Source organism: Phocoena phocoena, chromosome X (genome assembly GCF_963924675.1).
Source record: "Phocoena phocoena chromosome X, mPhoPho1.1, whole genome shotgun sequence".
NCBI lineage: Eukaryota > Metazoa > Chordata > Mammalia > Artiodactyla > Phocoenidae > Phocoena > Phocoena phocoena.
The window spans coordinates 43,031,025-43,049,523 of NC_089240.1; the positions used below are offsets into that span (position 1 = coordinate 43,031,025).

The window sequence follows — 18,499 nt, forward strand, 5'->3', positions numbered from 1 at the left end:
ATCCCTCCTCTACGTCACCGCTGCACGGCTCCCCATTGGCTGTTCGCTGCCTCAACCTTCCGTCCCACTACCTACGCAACCCATGGATCTCCTACTGTTCCGGCCTCTCCGTTCGCTCCCTGCTGCCCCCATCGCCTGTAGCCATTCCATTTTCCCTGCCGCTCCCACGCCGCTCCCGCTCCCACTTCCCCATTAGCTGTCCTACTTCTGCTCTCTTCATCCCGGACCCCGCACCCCCCCATTCACGCGTCCCCATTGATCCCCGATCATCCCGCCTCCTACACCGCCCACTCTCGGGTATCCCCATTGGCTGCGTGCTTCCCCTGCACTCGCTTCACCGTCTACGTCACGCGTGCGCGGCTCCCCATTGGCTCTCCGCTATACCTGTCGTCTCGCCGCCTACGACCGCCCCCCCCCCGTGAGTCGTATCCCCCTCCCCCCAGCGCTGGCCTTCCCATTGGCTGCCCGCCCCTTCAGGCCCTGCCCCCGCCGGTCCCGCTGCCGGTGCCGTCGGTGCCGCCGCCGCCGCCGCCGCCGATATGGCGCGCACGGCCCCTGTGGAGGCCCCGCTGCGGCATCCCGCGCCCCCCTCGCCGGCCGCGGGCGAGCCCCGTACCTCAGTCGAGGCAGCGGTGGCCCCGCGGAGGGTGCTGTTCGCCGACGAGGCCCTGGGGCTGCCGCTGGCGCAGCTGCGCCGCTACCGGCCGTGGGGCGGGCCCGGGGCGGGCAAGATGGCGGTGGCGGCCGGGCAAGATGGCGTCGGCGGTGGGGCTGACGAGGACGACGATGGCGAGGATGGGGATGAAGGGGAGGAGGAAGAGGAGGCTTGCCCCGAGCCCTCGCCGCTGTGCCCCGTTCCCGCTGGCGGGGGGTTTTACCTGGTGCCCGCATTTTCGCTGCCGCCCGCGCCGGGCCGTCTGGAGCGCTTGGGGCGCGTCATGGTGGAGCTGGAGGCACTGCTGCCGCCTCCCGGAGCGGTCCCCGGGGGTGCCGGGGTGTGGGTGCCTGGGGGGCGCCCGCCGGTGCTGCGCGGGTTGGTCCGCGTGCTGAACCGCTCCTTTGAGAAGGCGGTGCACGTGCGGGCCTCACACGACGGCTGGGCTTCCTTCTGCGACCACCCAGCGCGCTACGTCCCGCGCAGCCCGCCGGGGGCAGGAGCGGGAGGACCTGGAGCAGGAGATCCCATCCTGGATCTGGGCCTTGGCTTGGGCCCCGGCCAGGCGCCCGCCTCCTCGCCCGACGACGGCGGCCGCACCGACCGCTTTGCCTTCCAGCTGCCCTTTGCTGAGGGTGCGGGCGATGGGGCGCGCCTGGACTTCGTGGTGCGCTATGAGACCCCCGAGGGCACTTTCTGGGCCAACAACCACGGCCGCAACTACACAGTCCTGCTCCGGATTGCACCCGCTCCCACACCCACTGATGCCGAAGGGCTGCCCCAGCAGCAGCAGCTGCAGCAGCTGGAGCCACAGCCCGAGTGCCAGGGTCCCGTGGAGGCTGAGGCCAGGCAGCTGAAGAGCTGCATGAAGCCGGTGAGGCGCAGGTAATGTCTGCCAGCGCCACCTCCGCCAACGCAGTGCTGTGTTTAGGATGGAGGACAAGCATTCCGACCCAGGAGCCCCTGAGGCCTGCTCTCCGGGACAGGGAGGAGGGCGCATTCAGTCAGTCGGTCAAAGAGTAATGGAGACCAAACATGTGCTAGGCTGTGTTTTAATTACTGGGGTTTCATTCATTTATTGAATTGCACTGTAAAGCCCTGAACAAGACAGACATCTTACCTGCCCTCAGGGAGCATACAGGCTTTTATGAGAGACAGTTTGAAAAAACCAGCAGGTGGATAAGATACAGACGAATAAGTTTAGCTGCTGAGAGGAAAGTAAAATAGAGTAAGGGGACAGTTTGGGAGGGAATAGCTGCTTTAGGTAGGGTGTTTGGGGAAGGCCTTTGAGAAAGTGAGTCCTGGATGCTGATAAGAGTTATGCACAGATATGGGGAGGGAGAGAGTTTGTAGAAAAGGGAACAAGGAGGACTTTCTGAGGAGGTACTGTTTAAACTGAACCTTGAATGATAAAGAGGAATAGTTTTGCACATATAATGGGAGCAGAGGTGTTCTAGGGAGAGAGAACAGCAAGTGCAAAGGTCCTGAGGTGGGACTGAATCTGGTGTGAATGAAGGGTAGTGTGCTGGAGTGGAGAGAACTGCAGTGATACGGTAGTGTGGACCAAGGTCCTTACCCGTGGGAGGCAGGGAATCTGATCCCCATTTGATGGAGCAGGAAGCCAGAGTTCTAGAGGGAGAAACTGGTTGAGGAAGTGATGGCTCCTGGCTTTTCCAGTTTGGCCATGTCTGACCTTGAAGCCTGTGCACTCTCTTTACTGTTTTGCTCTAATTTAGTCTGATATCTCCTGTGGAGTTGAGGGGCTGAGCCCCTGCTCTCACAAGAAGCAGTGGCTCTGGCAGAGGCAGAACCAGATGGGCCTGGACTGGAAGCTCTTTACCTTTGTTTTTGCTGCACCATCTGTGACCGTTCAGGGCTTGGGAGAAGGAACCACTTAACCCCAGAAGCCCCTGATACAAGATCCTCCTGGGTTTTCCCTGTCAAGCCATGAGTTCTTCAAGAGTAGCAGCTAGGCCTGATTTTGGGGGGAATCACCTAAGTCTAACCTGGCATAAGTAGATTCTCCAAGCACATGTAGGAAATGCATACATTTCCCTGCTCCTGGGAGGACTGGAAATGGGAATGGGAAAATGCTGTTTGGACCTTGCATATGCTTGATCAGAAGCCTCTGGCTGCAGCAAGATGTTTGTGATCCTGGAAGGGCCTTAGGCTGTGAGTGGTTCAGAAGGGTCTAGCCTGGGGCTTGTGGGCAGATGTGCCTGGGTAAGTGAGCAAGCAGACAAGTACCTACTTACCAACCTGTGTTGGTAACAGTAACCTGAGACTATCTGAGCAGGGTAGGCAGCATGGCTTTCCTTACAGGCGTAAGAGTGTGGATTCTGACATCAGTGCCTGGGTTCAAATCCCAGTCCTGTCATCTGTTAGCCTTATGATCTTGGCCAACTCATTTAACCACACTGTGCCTCAGTACCCTCATCTGTAAAGCAGAGAGAATTATTGCAGCTACTTCACAGGAGATGAGTAAGAGCACTCAGAACCAAGCCTGGCTCTTAGTAGTGCCGTATAGGTGTCAGTATTAATGCTTAGGGAATCACAGATAGTTCCTTGGATTCCCCTCCCAAACTCTGCTCTGTCCATCACCAGCTGTGTAGCTTTGCCTCAGTTTCTTCATCTGTGAGCCTCCGTTTTCTCATCTGCTAAAGGGGAATGACAGTCAATTTGTGTGCTTGGATTGGACACAGCAAGCATGGGCAAGGTAACTGAAGCATGGTGTTAGCTTTGAAAGATTAACAGTGGCCAACATTTACTGATCTCTGTGTTGAGAGCTTCAAGTTTGTTCTCTCCTGAGTCCCACTGTGCATGCTGTGTGGTGTAGGTGCTATGGTTATGCCCATTTAATAGAGGGGGAAACTGAGGTAGCTCAGAGAAGTGAGCCAGATTGTTCAAGTACACTCAGCGAGTGAGTGATAGGACCAGGGACAAGACGGTAGGGACATTTTTTAAAAACTACTGTTCCTCTTGAAGGCCTGATAGGATTCAGGGCAAATTCTGCATTTCGCTCCAGGTGTTCCCATGTTCCTAGCATGTCTTGCTTTCCTTCTAGCTTTTTTTTTTTCCTTTATTGATCTTAAGTGTGAAGCTCAATAGATTTTTACATATGTATGCCCTTGTGAAACCATCACCCAGATCAAGATATCCAGCCATTCCAGTGCCCCTCGCCTTAATTTCTGTCACTTTTCCCGAGTCGTCATTCCAGCTGGCTGTCGTGGGAGCCTTGTCTGTAAGACGTGTCAGTTTGGGTAACAGAGTTTGGTCATTTTAGAGTGTGAAAGGAAGGGAACAGAGAAATCAAAAGCTTGCAGGGCCAAGGTGGGTGGGAGGGTGTTTTTCTTTTAACATACATGGGTGGTTTTAAGGAGAAATTGAAGCAGCCCGTTCAGACAATTGTTTTGGTATCTGGCCCCAGGTCTGTGGTTCCTAACATGACTTATGATATTATTTTAAGTGGGCAGATGGCTTTTCGATAGCTTCTTTATCTTGATCTCAGCTCTTGCAAAGGGGAGGTCGGTGCTCATTGCAAGATCAGCGATAAGATTTTCTTTGTAGGTCGGTGGCTTTCTTGGCGAGTACATTTCAACTTATTATTGTTTTAAAACCTGCGTGCTGCCGGTGACTTGGAGTGCTGTTGGAGAACAGCCGCTGCCTGCGACCCAGCCCTTCTGGGAGGTGGTAGAGGATCTTAGGGGATAGCCTCAGCCTGCGGGAGCCCTGTTGTAGAGGGCTTCCCATTCAGGAAGTGTTGCCTGCAGGTCCACTGTGCACCAGCACAGCCACGTCACGTGGGGACACGGGAGAAGCCTGTGCTAGCCCTCAGGATACAGCTCAGAAACTGAAATGGCTGCATTCCTCGAGTTGCTGGCCCAGGCTTTTGATAACCCTTAGGCTTAGAGCTGATCCATCAACAAGCATTTATTGAGGGCCTACCATGTGCTGGGCACAGTGCTAGGTTCAAACAGGGCCAAAGATGCAGACTGGCGCTAAGATGTCAAAGGGCCGGTGGTGGAACGGGGTGGGAGGGGCAGGGATGGAGGGTTTGTTGTACAAGACCTGGCAGAGACCCTGCGGAGTATTTGCGTTTACAGTCTCATCTAATCCTTTCAACATTCCCTGTGAGATAGATGGTTTCGATCCCTCTTTTCTGGATGAGCAAACTGAGGCTCCCAGAGTCCAAAATCCCAGGGCTGGTGTGGGGAGGAGAGCCCTCCAGGTCTGCCTTGGCTTAACACCCTTGGGAGGTGTCCTATTCCTTTTAAAAATAAAGACCAAGAAAGTTGCAGCATGGCTTTTGAGCACCCCATGACCTCTCCCCCAGTCTGGCCTCCAGGGCATCTAGTCTCACTTCATGCCATCCTCTGCCTTCTGAGCTTCTGTCACTGTGGTCTTTCCAAGGTGCTTTCCCCCTTCCTGCCTCAGGGCCTTTGTCCATGCTGTTTCCCTCATCAGGAATGTTGGTCCGGTTCCCACTGCAGTCTCATTTTGATCCTTCAGTTCTAAGAGTGCTTCCTCCTGGAAGCCTGTCCATCCCAACCACCTCAGGCCTGGGTCTTTTTATAGCAACTGACCAACCAAGCAGGCAAGCCCTGTTAGAGAATGTCATAGAGCAGAGGAGATGAGCATTGCCACAAATCCAGGGTCATTTTCCACCCTGCCTGGCAGTCCTACTGTTTTATTCTGATCCACTCTTGTCTCGTCCCTGAGGTGACTCTTTCAAATGTTCTTTACCTTCAGACTTCCTGCTTCAAAAAAACAAGTAGAAGCTATAAGAATGGAACTCCCCACAACTTGTAGCCCCCAAGCCTGCAAACTGATTTCCCTCCTTTGTGTTACAGGGGAGGAGGGGGGTCCTTTTCTTCCCTCAGGCCAGTCTCCCCATTTGTGCTCTGGGTTCCAGTTTTCTGCCACTTGCTCCAGAACCTGACATAATCAGTTACCCTTTCTCTCCTGGCAGCTTTTCACTGCCCTCCTCGCTTGAGCCTGTCTATTGGCCTTTATACATGCCAGTGTCTCTGCTGTCTTAGAAATCTGTGCTTTGACCCCACCTCTGTCCCCACTGCTCCTGGCCAGCACCCAATCACCCTTCTCCCCTTCACTGTCGACCCCCCTCTAAAGAGTTGCCTACACTTGTCTTCTCCACTCACTTCTGCCCCTGCATCTGCCAGATTCCATAGGTGGCTTTTTGGTGTTCTTGAAGTGGTTGAGCACTCCTATTTAAAACACTTTCTTCCCTTGCCTTGGGACCATCCTCTGCTGCTTTTCCTCTGAACTCTCTGGTTCTTCTCTTTCTCCCTACTCTTTCCTTCAGCCTCATACATACAAACTCAGTATCTCTACTTGGCCGATGTCCCAAAGATGCCTCAAACTCCCCTTGTTCGAGATTGACTCCATCACCTCCATAGAGTCCTCAGCAGCCCCTCGCTCCCTGACCCCTCCATTGCTCATTTTCCTTCTAAGCATCTTAAGCCCTCCCTGACCCTGTAGTCTGGGCCAAGGCCCCTTGTTCTAGGGCATTCTTTCCTTTTCTGAAGGCCCTGACCTCGGTTTGTAGTTAGACCTTCATTAGGGGATTATCGGATGACCCTCTCTGCCCTGCTAGACTGTAAGCTCCGTGAGGGGTAGGGACATGGTCTGCTTTTGTTCACCACTGTATTCCCACAGGGCCTGCCACGGTGCCTGGCACTTAACGGGTGCTCAATAAATGTTTGTTGAAAGAATGAGTGTGAGTATCTTTTTTTGATGTCTTCCTGCACGCTAAATTGTAAGCTTCCTAGTCGGGTTTGCTCACCATTGTGTCTCCAGAGTCTGGCCCTGGGCTGATGCACAGTAAGCCCTCAATAATTTTTAGGTGTACCTGTAGCTGAGTGGATGGGGACCCAACTTGCTATCTGAGTTGGCAGTTGGGAAATCAGAACAATCAAAGTCGAAACAGGATGGGCCAGGGGTCATCTCAGTTGTCTGGAGTGAGGATTTTAGTGTGAAAGTGATCCTCTTTTCCACGGAAAATTGATAGGGCATCATGGTCGAGGGATGTGGGCCTGAGGCCACGTGTTATGAAAGCAGCACAGCCAGAATCTGAGCTGGGTGCTCCTGCTCTGGTGCCCCAGTTCTCAACTGCTGTGCCGGGCTGGGTGATGTGTCTTACCAGCTGGGCAATGCTGGGCAAGTTGCTTTCCTCTTCAGAGCCTCAGTTTCTCTCAGTGGGAATTTGGAGTGGAGTACTGTTTGTTAAGCACTTTAAAGGCGACTTTCAAATATTTCCTCAATCTGCCTAACAGCTCTCTGAGGTAAGTATTACTATTATACCCTCTTCACAGATGGGGAAACGGAGGCACAGAGAGGTTAAGTAACTTGCTCCAGGTCACACAGCTGGTAGGTGGCAGAGCTGGGGTTATTCAAAACTACATGTCATGACCCCTTATTAAGATGTGAAATAAATTTACTGGATTCCAACAAACATTAAAAAAAATAGCATAGAAAATAATGAGTGCATCACAACACGTAGTAAAGGTAAGCGTTATCTCATTCAAAGAACAACTGGTTTTCAGAGAGATGTATATATGGGTGTGTGCTGGGTTATGATGTAAAACGTATTTCTTACCGTGGGTCACGGCCAAATGAATGAAGTCATTGCTGTAGCAGAAGCTCATAGCACAACAAACTGCTCAGCTTCCTCCCTCTGCCCTGCTGGATTGTCCATAAGTCCCAGAACTGACACTGACACAGACTAGCTGGGGAAGACAGAGAAGTACCCCACATAACTTGGTGGCTTTCACAGCCTCCTTCAAACCCTGTTGTTTTTAGAAAGCAGATGGCTCAGGGTAACTGGGATTCCAAGTATCTCGGGCAGATTTCCGAAGCCACCTGTCCCCTCGGAGAGTCAGCGTTATCTTCAGGCTGACTGCATGGGAGCTGGGGTCTGCTGAGTTTCCCTTTGGGTTTCAGTGCATGACCCACTTTGGGCTGGCCAGGTTCTTTGAAAACACGAGTGTTGGGGGTGCTCTCAGAGGACTTGGGTGGTGGTGGCAGTGATGTGACTGCTCTGAAAGTCTGCTTTGCTCTTCTCCACAGAGGTTGTCAGCCTTCACTTGCTCACTCACTCTCTGTGGCGATTGACTTCTTTGTTCTGTCTTGGCTGGCCTAGGCTGGGGCCCACAGCACCTCTTTCTGAAATCTCACACCCTGGTCTCCCTGGGTGCCTTCTGAGGTCAGGCCATTGAGTCTCCTGATGGCAGGAAGACTTTTCACACCCAGGAGACAGGCATGCAGGCCTGACACGGCCCATCCTGGACTACACTGTCTTGACTAGTTCTCACGAGAGCACCCAGAGGATGAGTGTCCAAGATGCCCCCTGGTCTGTGCTCCGGTTCGTGACTGCCCACTGCCCTTGAGGCAATACCACGTGGCGTGTGTGGGGTTGGTGCCAAAAGAGCAAGTTTCCTTCTCGAAAATTAGCAAGCATACGGGAGGTACAGTTTTGTTCTTAATCTCCCTCCCCATTTTTCTAAGAACCCCTCTTCTCTGTTACTGATTAGTGAGTCAGTATACATTTGTACTCCATTTCTTTCACTATCCTCCTTTTGATTAAAGTCATAGCTGCCTCCGAATATTTACTGTGAAAGACAGTTCAAGGATATTTAGTGGTTTTTTTTTTTTTAAGCCCACAGTTTCACACACTGTCTTCAAAATGGAACCCTCTTTGGATGTTATCAGTGTGGTGTGTAGTTAGTAGTTAGTAGGTGTAGATACTGTTCCTTGAGCCTCAGTTTCTGCATTTGGGAACAGTTTCTGCAAAGGGAAGGGTGTTGCTTTGAAGGAGAGATGTGAGGGTTTTCAAATGACTTGGTGTATCAATGAAAAGGGCCCACGGTGGAGGAGGTGAACAATAGATGCTGTGCCTCCTGCTTTCATCTCTCTGACTTTGGAAGTAGGGAGAGTGACCTGTGTACTTCTGCTGACTTCGTGGATTTGGGGATTGGCTGAATTACTTGACGTGATTTTTGGATGTTCCCCCTCTTCTCACCCTCCCCGGCTTTGGAAGAGATGTTCTGGGGGCTGAAGGATTTGTTTTGTATTTGTTTTTCTTCTCTCTCTTTTTCCTTCAAATGGACCATGAAGTTCTTTTCCTGCTGGTTGGCTGCATCCTGAGTTCCCCTCTCTTCTCTCTCATGTACATCTAGGACTCTGGAGTGGCTTTTAGAAGCCTGGTTATCATGCACCTGCACTGGGCCAGATGGCAGGGGAAGGCTTGCCTAGCCCTGCCCTGGGAGGAGGGCTGCCTCTCTGTTTGTTTGCGGGTCTTGAGGATGCTTGCTTTAGAAGACCCTAGGAAGATGACATTTTCTCTAATGAAGGACTACACTAGCAAAAGAAGTCAGCAGAAATTGTGTTGGGCCACAAATCCAAAGACCTGGATTTTTGACCTACTAAGGGGAGTGGTGCAGAGCCAAGCCAATTTGCTCCGAATCCCCCTTTCTCATCCGTGAAGTGCAGGAATTGATGGCTGGGCTCCTGGAGTCACCTACTTCATGCCCTGTAGTCTTCTGACTCAAATACCTCTGGTGTGATGTGTGAGCCCTAGTCTGTGGAGAAAACCAGATGGTCCCTTCCAGATCTTCCAGACTCTAGATCCATGTACATGGTTCAAGCTTCCTCCCCAAGGGTGCTAATAAAAACCAGTTCTTGCAGCTATTTCTGTGTCTGGTGGTCTCCTAGCCACATGTCCCCTGAAGGCAGGGAAACTGGGAATGAGAGTGTGGGCAAAAGGCAGATCAAAAGCAAAGCTTGAATGAAGGTGGAGGGAGGGATCTTGTCCATTATTGCTGCCTCTTTCTATCTGCCCTGGAAAGGATTGGAGATGAGGCTGTGGTAAGACCCCAGCCTCCCTCATCCAAGAAGGAGCAGTTTGTTGGTTGAGAGCACAGACTTAGGAGCTGAATGACCTGGGTTTCGATCTTTGCTGCATGACCTTGAGCCATTTACTTGGCTTCTGTTTCACCATCTGTAAGATGAGGATAATAAAACTGCCTACTTCAAAAGAGTAAAAGTACCTATCTCATAGGGTTCTCATGAGAATTAAATGAATATATGTGAAGCTATGCTACGAAGTACCATAGTAAGCACTATATTCAGGTCAGCTAGTGATATTCTGTTTCTGTAGGTAATTGTGAAGGTAACTGATTATGTGTTTTCAAAAAAGTTGCAACCACTTACCGAAATGTCAACATCATCCTGTTACTTCTGAGGAAGAAAGAAGGTTTGAGTTATTACCTCAGCTCTTTTCAGGTCTCCGCATGTGTTTTAGTTAATGGTTCCCTCATTTGCCTTAATTTGTAAGCAGTTGATACTCATTGGTGAGAATGAGAACAGCGATTTCTCCATGATCCTCATGCCCTCACCACTGGCAGGGATTGACTGAAATACCCTTGGTTTCCACCACTCAGACCTTGGGGTCTGACTTGCCTGGCAAATGAGGAAAAAGACCAACAAATATCTATGCTTGATTCAGCCCCTGCTCTGTGCCAGGCCCTGGTGTCTGGCTTGATGTCATTTCCCTCGACTGCCCTGTGTTTGCTGTACACATGCTGGCTCCCCTGTGCTCCGTTTTAAGGTGAGGAGGGTGAGGTTCAGGGAGGTTAAGTGCCCTGCCAGGCTGATATGTCGATGGGTGGAGGGTTGGCGGAGGGACCTAGGCCTCTGTGATCTCGGGTTACTGCCTTTTCCGCTGACCTCCTTCCCATTCTCCAGTTGCTTCCTTCCTTCCCTTTGCTGTTTCCTGTGCCCCACAGTCCTTGCTTGCCCTTTCTTGGAAAAGATGGTTTCCTCCACAGCCAGAAGTATACTCTAAAGAAATGATCCAAAATGTTCACTAAGCTATGCCCAATGATGTCTGCCAAAGTCTGCTTTGTGGGAGCAAGATGAAGGAAACAACCTAGCTGCCTAGTAGGAAGGGAATGGCTACGTACATTAAGGTCAGCCCATGTGATAGGGGTAGTAAGCAGCCATTTCAAAGGTTTACAAAAGTATGTAATGCTGCTTCTTACTGTTAAATGGACAAAGCCAGCTGCAAAATTATGCCCGCAGAATCTAAACGATTCACAGAATGTGTGGAATGAAATTTTCCAAAATGGTAACGATGGTTGCCTCTGGCTGATGTGTGACTTTTCTCCTGCTTCCTTACGCTTTCCTGTATTTCGTCAATTTTCTACAGTGAGTGTGTAGGACTTTATGACCAGAGGATAGAAAGAGGCAGCAGAAGAGAAAACAGCAGCTGTCAGGTGAGGGTGGGCCAGCAGAGAGGCTCAGAAGGTGCCGGTAGGTGGCAGAACCGGCCTTTCAGGGCATCAGATCCATGCATTCTCTCCTCCGCCCCACAGGCCTAACGAGGAGGAGCTGAGGATGAAGAGTGCAGACGATAATACCCCTGCTGTGGGTAAGCAATTGGCAGGCTGGGGACTTTTAGCTTATATTTAACATTTCTTTCTTCCTCCCCTTTTCTTTCTCCACAAATTAAGACGCACCTTCTGCCTTAGACTGTCACAGAAAGCTTCAGAGGCAAATCTGCCAGTTGGCTAGAAGAGTATATTTTCTTAACCAAACCAGGCTTGTTTATACCCTTGCCTGGCCCCAACGCTGTCCTCTTCTTTCCAGCAGAGCGTCCTGATGTCCAGGAGTCAGTGGGTCCCTTGGTGGCCCCCACGCCTCTCCGTCCGTGGCCCCAGATGACACTTCAGGTAAGCAGGCCTGGCAGCCTCTGGATGGACAGCCCGATGGGAGGCTGGGTGGTGGGGCTGACTTGCTCTGGGTCTCCCCTAGGTTGGGGGGTGGCCCCCCAAATCAGAACTTGGTGGCAGAAGGGTAGAATGCAGTTATTTGCCTGGGCTTATAGAAATGTCATTTGTTAGTTTAGCAAATATTTATTGAGTGCTTGCTCTGTGCCAAAGACTGTTAGGGACACTGGTAATACAGTAATGATCCAAACACTGTCTCTTCATGGGGCTCACTTACATTTTAGTGGAGTGAGACATGATAAAACAAAATAGCAGTTAAAATATATGGTATTTTAGATGATGATGAGTGCTAAGGAAAAAAGAAATAAAGGGATAAGGAGAGAGAGAGAGAGAGAGTGTATGTGTGTGTGGGGCGGGTGTTGGGGGAGGGAAGACGTTTGCAACTTCAGATTGGGTGGCCAGGGAAGGCCTTGGTGGTCAGTGAGATTTGAGAGAAGATCTGAAGAAAGTGGAATAGTGAGGCATGTGGATAACTAAGGTAAGGGAAGAACATCTCAGGCAAGTGCAAAGTCCTCAAGGCGGGGCCATGGCTAGTATGTGTGAGGAAGAGCAAGGAGGAGGCCTTGCAGCGGAGCAGTGAGTGAGGGGGAGCGGCAGGAGGTGAGGTGGGAGAAGTGGAGGCACAGATCACGTGGGGCCTCACGGGCCATGGAGAGGACTCTGGCTTTTACTCTGGACGACAGGGGAGCCGCAGGAGGGTCTTGAGCAGAGGAGGGCCATGATCTGACTTAGGATTTAACAGGCTTCCTCTGGCTGCTGTGAGGAAAATAGACTGCAGGGTTGAGGGTGGAAGCTGGGGGACCCTGAGGAGGAGGCCACTGCAGTGGTCCAGGTGAGCGATGCTGGTGCTGGCAGGGAGATAGAGAGATTCTAGAGATGTAAGTGTGTGTGTGTGTGTGTGTGTGTGTGTGTGTGTGTGTTAACTTTTTATTACAAAGATTTTCAAACATATAACAGTAAAGAAACTGGGAATTCCCTGGCAGTCCAGTGGTTAAGACTCCGTGCTTCCACTGTACAGGGCATGGGTTTGATCCCTGGTCGGGGAACTAAGATCCCACGTGCCATGCGAGTGGCCAAAAAAAAAAATAATAAATAATAAAAGTAAAGAAACCAGTATAATGAATCCACATATACTCATCACCCAGCTTCAACAAATTTCAACACGTCCATTCCTACATTTTTCTATACCCCAGCCCCTCCTCTCACCTTCCCTATGGAATTATTTTGGAAAAAATCCAGACTTTATGTCATCCTTGAATACTTTGGTTTGTATTTCAGAAAATTAAGCACTCTTTAAAAAAACCCCACAATGCCACATTACCCCTCAGAAAATTAACAATAATTCCTTAGGATCATCAAATATTTGGTCAGTGTTCAAATTTCCTTGTCTCATAAGTATTTTAGGGTCCGAACAAGGTCAATACATTGTATTTGGTTGATGGGTCTTTTTAGATTTTTAAATCTGTCTCACTTTTCTTGCAATTTGTTTGTTGAAGAAGCCTTGTTTGTCCTATAGAGTTTCCCACAGTCTGGATTTGGCTGATTGCATCCACGTGGAAACACATTTCTACTCCATTTTTATTAATTTATTCTATTTAATTAATTTCATCTAGTATTAAATTTAATTACTATTACTTTTATTAAATATAACCTGTTATTATTAAATTAATTTAAATAGAATTGATTCTACTTAATTCTATTTCCATTTTATTTATTAGCTGGAATTCTTCTCTAAAGAAAAACTTTCTCACATCAACTATTTGGCTACCTTGAGCATATATGCCCTAAGGGTATATAGTTTGTATAGAAAAAGCTGGATAAATACTTAAAAACTTCCCTTTTATTTACCAGTTTTCAGAAGAAATGAACTTCTCCAAAGGTGACCAATTAAGGGTTTTAAGTTTTGGGGTGGCATTAATAACTCATAAATTTTAAACATATTTGATGAGTTTCAACCCATTGCACCTATTTATTTATTTTGACACTTAAATTGAATTGTCTCTGGCCAGTGGGAGCTTATTTTCATTGGCTCTAGAGTTCTTTTGATACATCCCCAACATTCTTTGAGCACTTTCTCACATTCTTGTATGTCAATATGTCCCAGCCTCATCTTGTACTTTCCCTGCCCCGAACCTGGGAACAGTCATTTATTTCAGAAGCCCTGATTCCTTTCAGTGGAGAATGGTATTTAGAAACCAAGATCTGGGTGCTAGATGTGCTTGTTGCTACTAGATTGGTCATTGTTTCTAGGCCTTGTCAAAAGACAGGGCTAGGAAATAAATTTTGTTTAAAAGAGAAAATACATGAATTCATATGGATATTCTGGATATGTTTTGGAGGTCAACCAACAGTAGTTACTGGTAGTCATTCACCAGATATTGGTGCCCACTGAATTCCTCAGCTTTATGATCTACAGGAAGCCCCCTTTTATTCTACCTAATTTTGTTATTTTAATGTAGACATAGTCTTTGGAGTTAAGAAAATTATAGTTCTTTATGGAGTTTTCACTTGGAAACACCTGTGGGGCTGGATGTGCGCTGTCACCAATTCTCACTGTCTCTGCTTGTTCCATCCCTTCCTCTTCTTCATTCCCTTCCCTTTCTCTCCCCTCCCTCCCCCCTCCCCCTATGGCTCCAGGTTTCTGAAGTTACAGTGACTGGCAAACCCCCAGAGGAAGGTGATGTTCCCAGAAGAAGTCCACCTGTGGCTTTCACAGAGGTCCCACAGGCACCGGCCATCAGGATTCCCCTCTCTTCCTCCCTTTGTGGCCTGGGTGGCTCTCCCAGGGACCAGGCCTCGGGGCCCGATGCAAGTGAGGGGGCAGCTGGGCCTTTCCTGGAACCCAGCCAGCGACAGGTGGAGGCTACGTGGGAAGTATCCAGAGAGAATGGAAGGGGCCGAAAGGACCCCATAGTGGGAGCTATCATGGATGAGACCCCCGGGGGTCTGGAGGTCGTGAGTGGGTTGGAGGAGCTGCTTGGCGAGGACACCATTGACCAGGAGCTGGAGCAGCTCTACCTGTCCCACCTGAGCCGCCTGCGGGCTGCCGTGGCTGCTGGTGGGACAGGAGGTAGTGGGGAGGGCCCCACAGATGGGGGGGTATCTCCCAGCCATCCCCTGGGCATACTCACGGACCGCGACCTGATCTTGAAGTGGCCTGGCCCCGAGCGGGCCCTGAACAGTGCCCTGGCTGAGGAGATCACGCTGCACTATGCCAGGCTGGGGCGTGGTGTGGAGCTCATCAAGGACACCGAGGACCCTGATGAAGAGGGGGAGGGGGAAGAGGGGCTCCCCATCATACCCTCCAGCCCAGAAGGGGACACCCCCAAGGAATCGCCTCCGGAAATCCTCTCTGGGGCCCATCCTGTGGTAGCCACTATGGGAGATGTGTGGCTCCCGTGGGCAGAAGGCTCAGGATGTAACAGCCCTGTGGTTCTGAGTATGGAGGGTCAGTTCACTGGGGCTCCAGAGAAGGGGATGGGCAAGGACTCTGACTCTTTGCATGTGAATAGGGTGATAGCTGGGGTGACTGGGTCACCAGGGGGGACAGAAGTCCAGATGGAGTTTACCACTGAGTTGGCAGACAGATCGGTTTCTGTATTCGGCAAGGAGCCAGCTGCTCCAGTCCTGCAGGGGCAAGATCTCCCCCTCCTTGGTTCCTTGGGGGCTGAAGTCTGTCCTTCCAGCCTGACCAGGCCCCATGTGAGCTCCCAGGATGAAGAGGGTTCAGGCCCAAGCCTTGAGCCCCCAAAGAGGTCTCCAACCCTAGCAGCCCCTGCAGAGAGTGTGTGTGTATTGCCTCCCCAGCTCTGGGGGCCCTTGACCCAGACTCTGGGGGTCCTGGCTGGGCTGGTGGTGGTCCCCGTGGCTCTGAACAGTGGTATGTCCCTCCTGGTGCTTGCGCTGTGCCTCTCTCTGGCCTGGTTCTCGTAGGAGCTGCTTGTGAGATCAGCAATAACAGGTTCCCCCTCTCTGGGGAGGGGTAGCCCCTCCCCCCAGAGGGTTCAGATGGGATGTGTGGCCTGTACAGCGAAGGGTCCTTTGCTTCTGAGAATGCTTGACTGGAGAGAGGCCTTCCTGTCCCTTAGCTCTCCAGTCAGCATGGGGCTCCCTGCGGTGATACCAGTGGAGAGAAACAGCATGGGTGGATGGTGTGAGTGAGAACTTTCAGAATGGAACTGGGCATGTCCTCCCTTCCCATCCCGCCCCCCCCCCCAAGCCTGTATTTATTTTTGTATAATTCTCTGGATGAGGGAGAGTGGTCATGAGCTGGTCTTGGGGCACAATTACCCAGAGATATATTTATTAACAGCCAACCTGTGCAACCTGCTGGAGCTTTATTTTTAATTTAATTTATATAGAGTACCTATTATTATATGCCACAATACAGCTCTATGAGAAACGATGTGTCGTCTTGTGCAGTGTTCTCCTGTTTGGGTCTGAATGTGCAGGGTGGTCACGTTCTGTGGGAGGACCACGGTGGGGAGTGGGTAGGGGTGGGTGGGATGTGGTCATTGCCTGCTGCTGCTGCTTCAATATGTCCTTGAGGATCTGTGTCACCTCATCTTATGGTACTAATCCATGTGGTCTGGTGGTCTTTGGGGGGCAGGTCCTTTGGTCTTTTTCACATTCTGCCAGGGAGGGAGGAAGAATGGTGGCCACATGAGTGTTTGGTGTCACATACATGACCGCATGACATGTGGTCAGCTGTGGTTGAGGGGATGTTTGTTGTGGATCAGCCACAAGGTTTTGAGGTTAGTGGAAAAAAAAAAACCCAAAACACAGCCTTTGACACTAGCAGGGAGAGCCCTCTGCCCTCAAGAGTGAGGAGGCCTCAGAAAGGACAGAGGACTTAATGTCCTGTGAAAAATTCATTTCAGAGTTGCTGTCCACAGACATTGCATTCTAACTCAAAACTGGAAACCCAGAAGCTTTGAAAGAAAGGATAGATGTATATACTGCATGCAAATAAAAAACTCTGCATAGCAAAATAAAACACCATATATTTGTTTGCTTCCCTTCACAGCAAAACTTTATACCAGCTTTCTTCAGTCCTTCTCCCCCAGGGCTCCAGTGCTTTTCCTTAACCACAATTGGATTTTTTTGCCCAACCACTTCAGCAAAAGTGCTGAAGTCACTGATGATATTCACATTGTTCTATCAACAGTCAAGTCTCAGACCTCGTCTTACTTGACCTATTGGCAGCCTTTGACACAGTTAACCATCTCCTCAGCCTTGAAATCCTTTCTTCACTTGGTTTCCAGGATACCATGCTCTCGTAGTTTTCCTCTTTCCTCTTTCCTCACTGGCCACTCTTCTAGAACACTACCTGGCACATAGTAAGTTCTCAATAAATACCTATTGAATGAAATAAAAGAACAAACAAACGTATGTGGGAAAATATAGAGACACGGCTAGAGAACTTAGTTGGTCATTCAGTGGTTACAGCTCACTTTAGTTCCACAAGTGTTGACGTCTGCTCTGCTCTGAGGACACAGAGGAAGGAGCCCACAGTCTAGTGGGGGAGACAGACGCAGAGAAAGAATTTCAGTGCAGTGTGGTTAGTACATTAGCAGTGATGGATCCAGTGAGCTGCGGGGACCCTGGGACAGATGCTTAGTCCACTGTGGGAACTCTGGAAGCCTTCTTGGAGGATGTGGTACCTGAACTGCATTTTAAAAAACAAGAAGCGGGAATTCCCTGGTGGTCCAGTGGTTAGGACCTGGTGTTTTCACTGCCAGGGACCGGGTTAGATCCCTGGTCAGGGAACTAAGATCCTGCAAGCCGCGTGGTGCACAAACAAGCAAAGCAACTCCCCCCACCCTCACCCACAACAACAAAAACACCACACAAAGCAAGAAGGAATCCACTAGGTGATGAAGGGGAAGAGAGGGCAGTCCAGTAAGAAGGAATAGCATTGCAGAGGTCTGGAAGTGGAAAACAGCTAGTGAAAACAAATTCAACACACCCATATTTCACCTTTCAATGAGCATATTCTGACTTTGTCAAATATCAAAGTCCAGACATGTGTCTGTGGCCCTCCACTGATGTGACAATTTGCTCAATGTCCAAAAAAGCAACTTTATGCCAATTGGGTTGAAAATTAGATAAAATGGACAAATCACTACAGACATATAGCTTGCCAAAACTGTCTCCAGATGGCTTCACTGGTGAAATACTCCAGGAATAATAATTATTATTTATAATAATTATTTATAATAATAATAATTCCAATTTTATAGAACCAATTCCAGAGTGTAGAAAAAGAGGGAGCATTCCTAATTCAATTTATGGGGCTGCTATAACCTTGATACTAAAACCTGATGAGTAAGAAAAGAATATTACAGAACAATCTCCAGAAGATAGATGTAACTATTTTAAGCTAAATGATAACTGCCTGTCTTAGTCTGTTCAGGCTACTATAACAAAATAGTGTAGACTAGGTGGCTAATAAACAACAAACATCTATTTCTCACAGTTATGGAGGCTGGGAAGTCTAAGATCAAGGTGCCGGCAGATTTGCTGTCTGGTGAGGACTAACTTCCTGGTTCCTAGACGGCTGTCTTCTCGCTGTGTCCTCACATAGTGAAGGGGCAAGGTTGCTCTCTAGGGTCTCTTTTATAAGGGCACTAATGCCATTCATGAGGGCTCCACTCTCATGACCTAGTCACCTCCCAAAGACCCTACCTTCTAATACCGTCACACTGGGGATTAGGTTTCAACATACGAATTTTGAGGGGACACAAACATTAACTCTATAGCACTGCCTAAATCCAATATATTAAAAAAGAATAATATGATCAAGTTAGATTTATTGTAAACCTGTGATGTGGTTTAGCACTTGAACTCAATCAGCATAATTTGCCTCATTAGCAGATTAAAGGAGACAAACCACAATCATCTTAATAAATGTAGAGAAAGGGTTAGATAAAATTCGACATCTATTCATGATTTTAAAAATCTTAGCAAATTAGTTGAATAAATTTTCTTAAAGGGTATCTACAAAGATTTACAGTAAATGACAGAAGTGAAATGTTAA

General features: G+C 49.4%; 1 protein-coding gene across 2 annotated transcripts; it reads left to right on the forward strand.

Annotated features, from left to right (window-relative positions):
* Window positions 1-539: 539 nt before the first annotated feature.
* PPP1R3F (protein phosphatase 1 regulatory subunit 3F) lies at window positions 540-15,866 on the forward strand. 2 transcript variants are annotated; one of them, XM_065901166.1, is made up of 4 exons: window positions 540-1,540; window positions 11,047-11,102; window positions 11,321-11,403; window positions 14,098-15,866. In XM_065901166.1, exons 1-4 carry the CDS (start codon window positions 540-542, stop codon window positions 15,391-15,393), a joined length of 2,436 nt encoding a protein of 811 aa, XP_065757238.1. In that variant the 3' UTR covers window positions 15,394-15,866. The 2 variants fall into 2 exon arrangements, with proteins under 2 accessions (XP_065757238.1, XP_065757239.1); XM_065901167.1 differs by having other exon boundaries at window positions 1,521-1,540; window positions 11,324-11,403; window positions 14,098-15,393.
* Window positions 15,867-18,499: the final 2,633 nt, after the last annotated feature.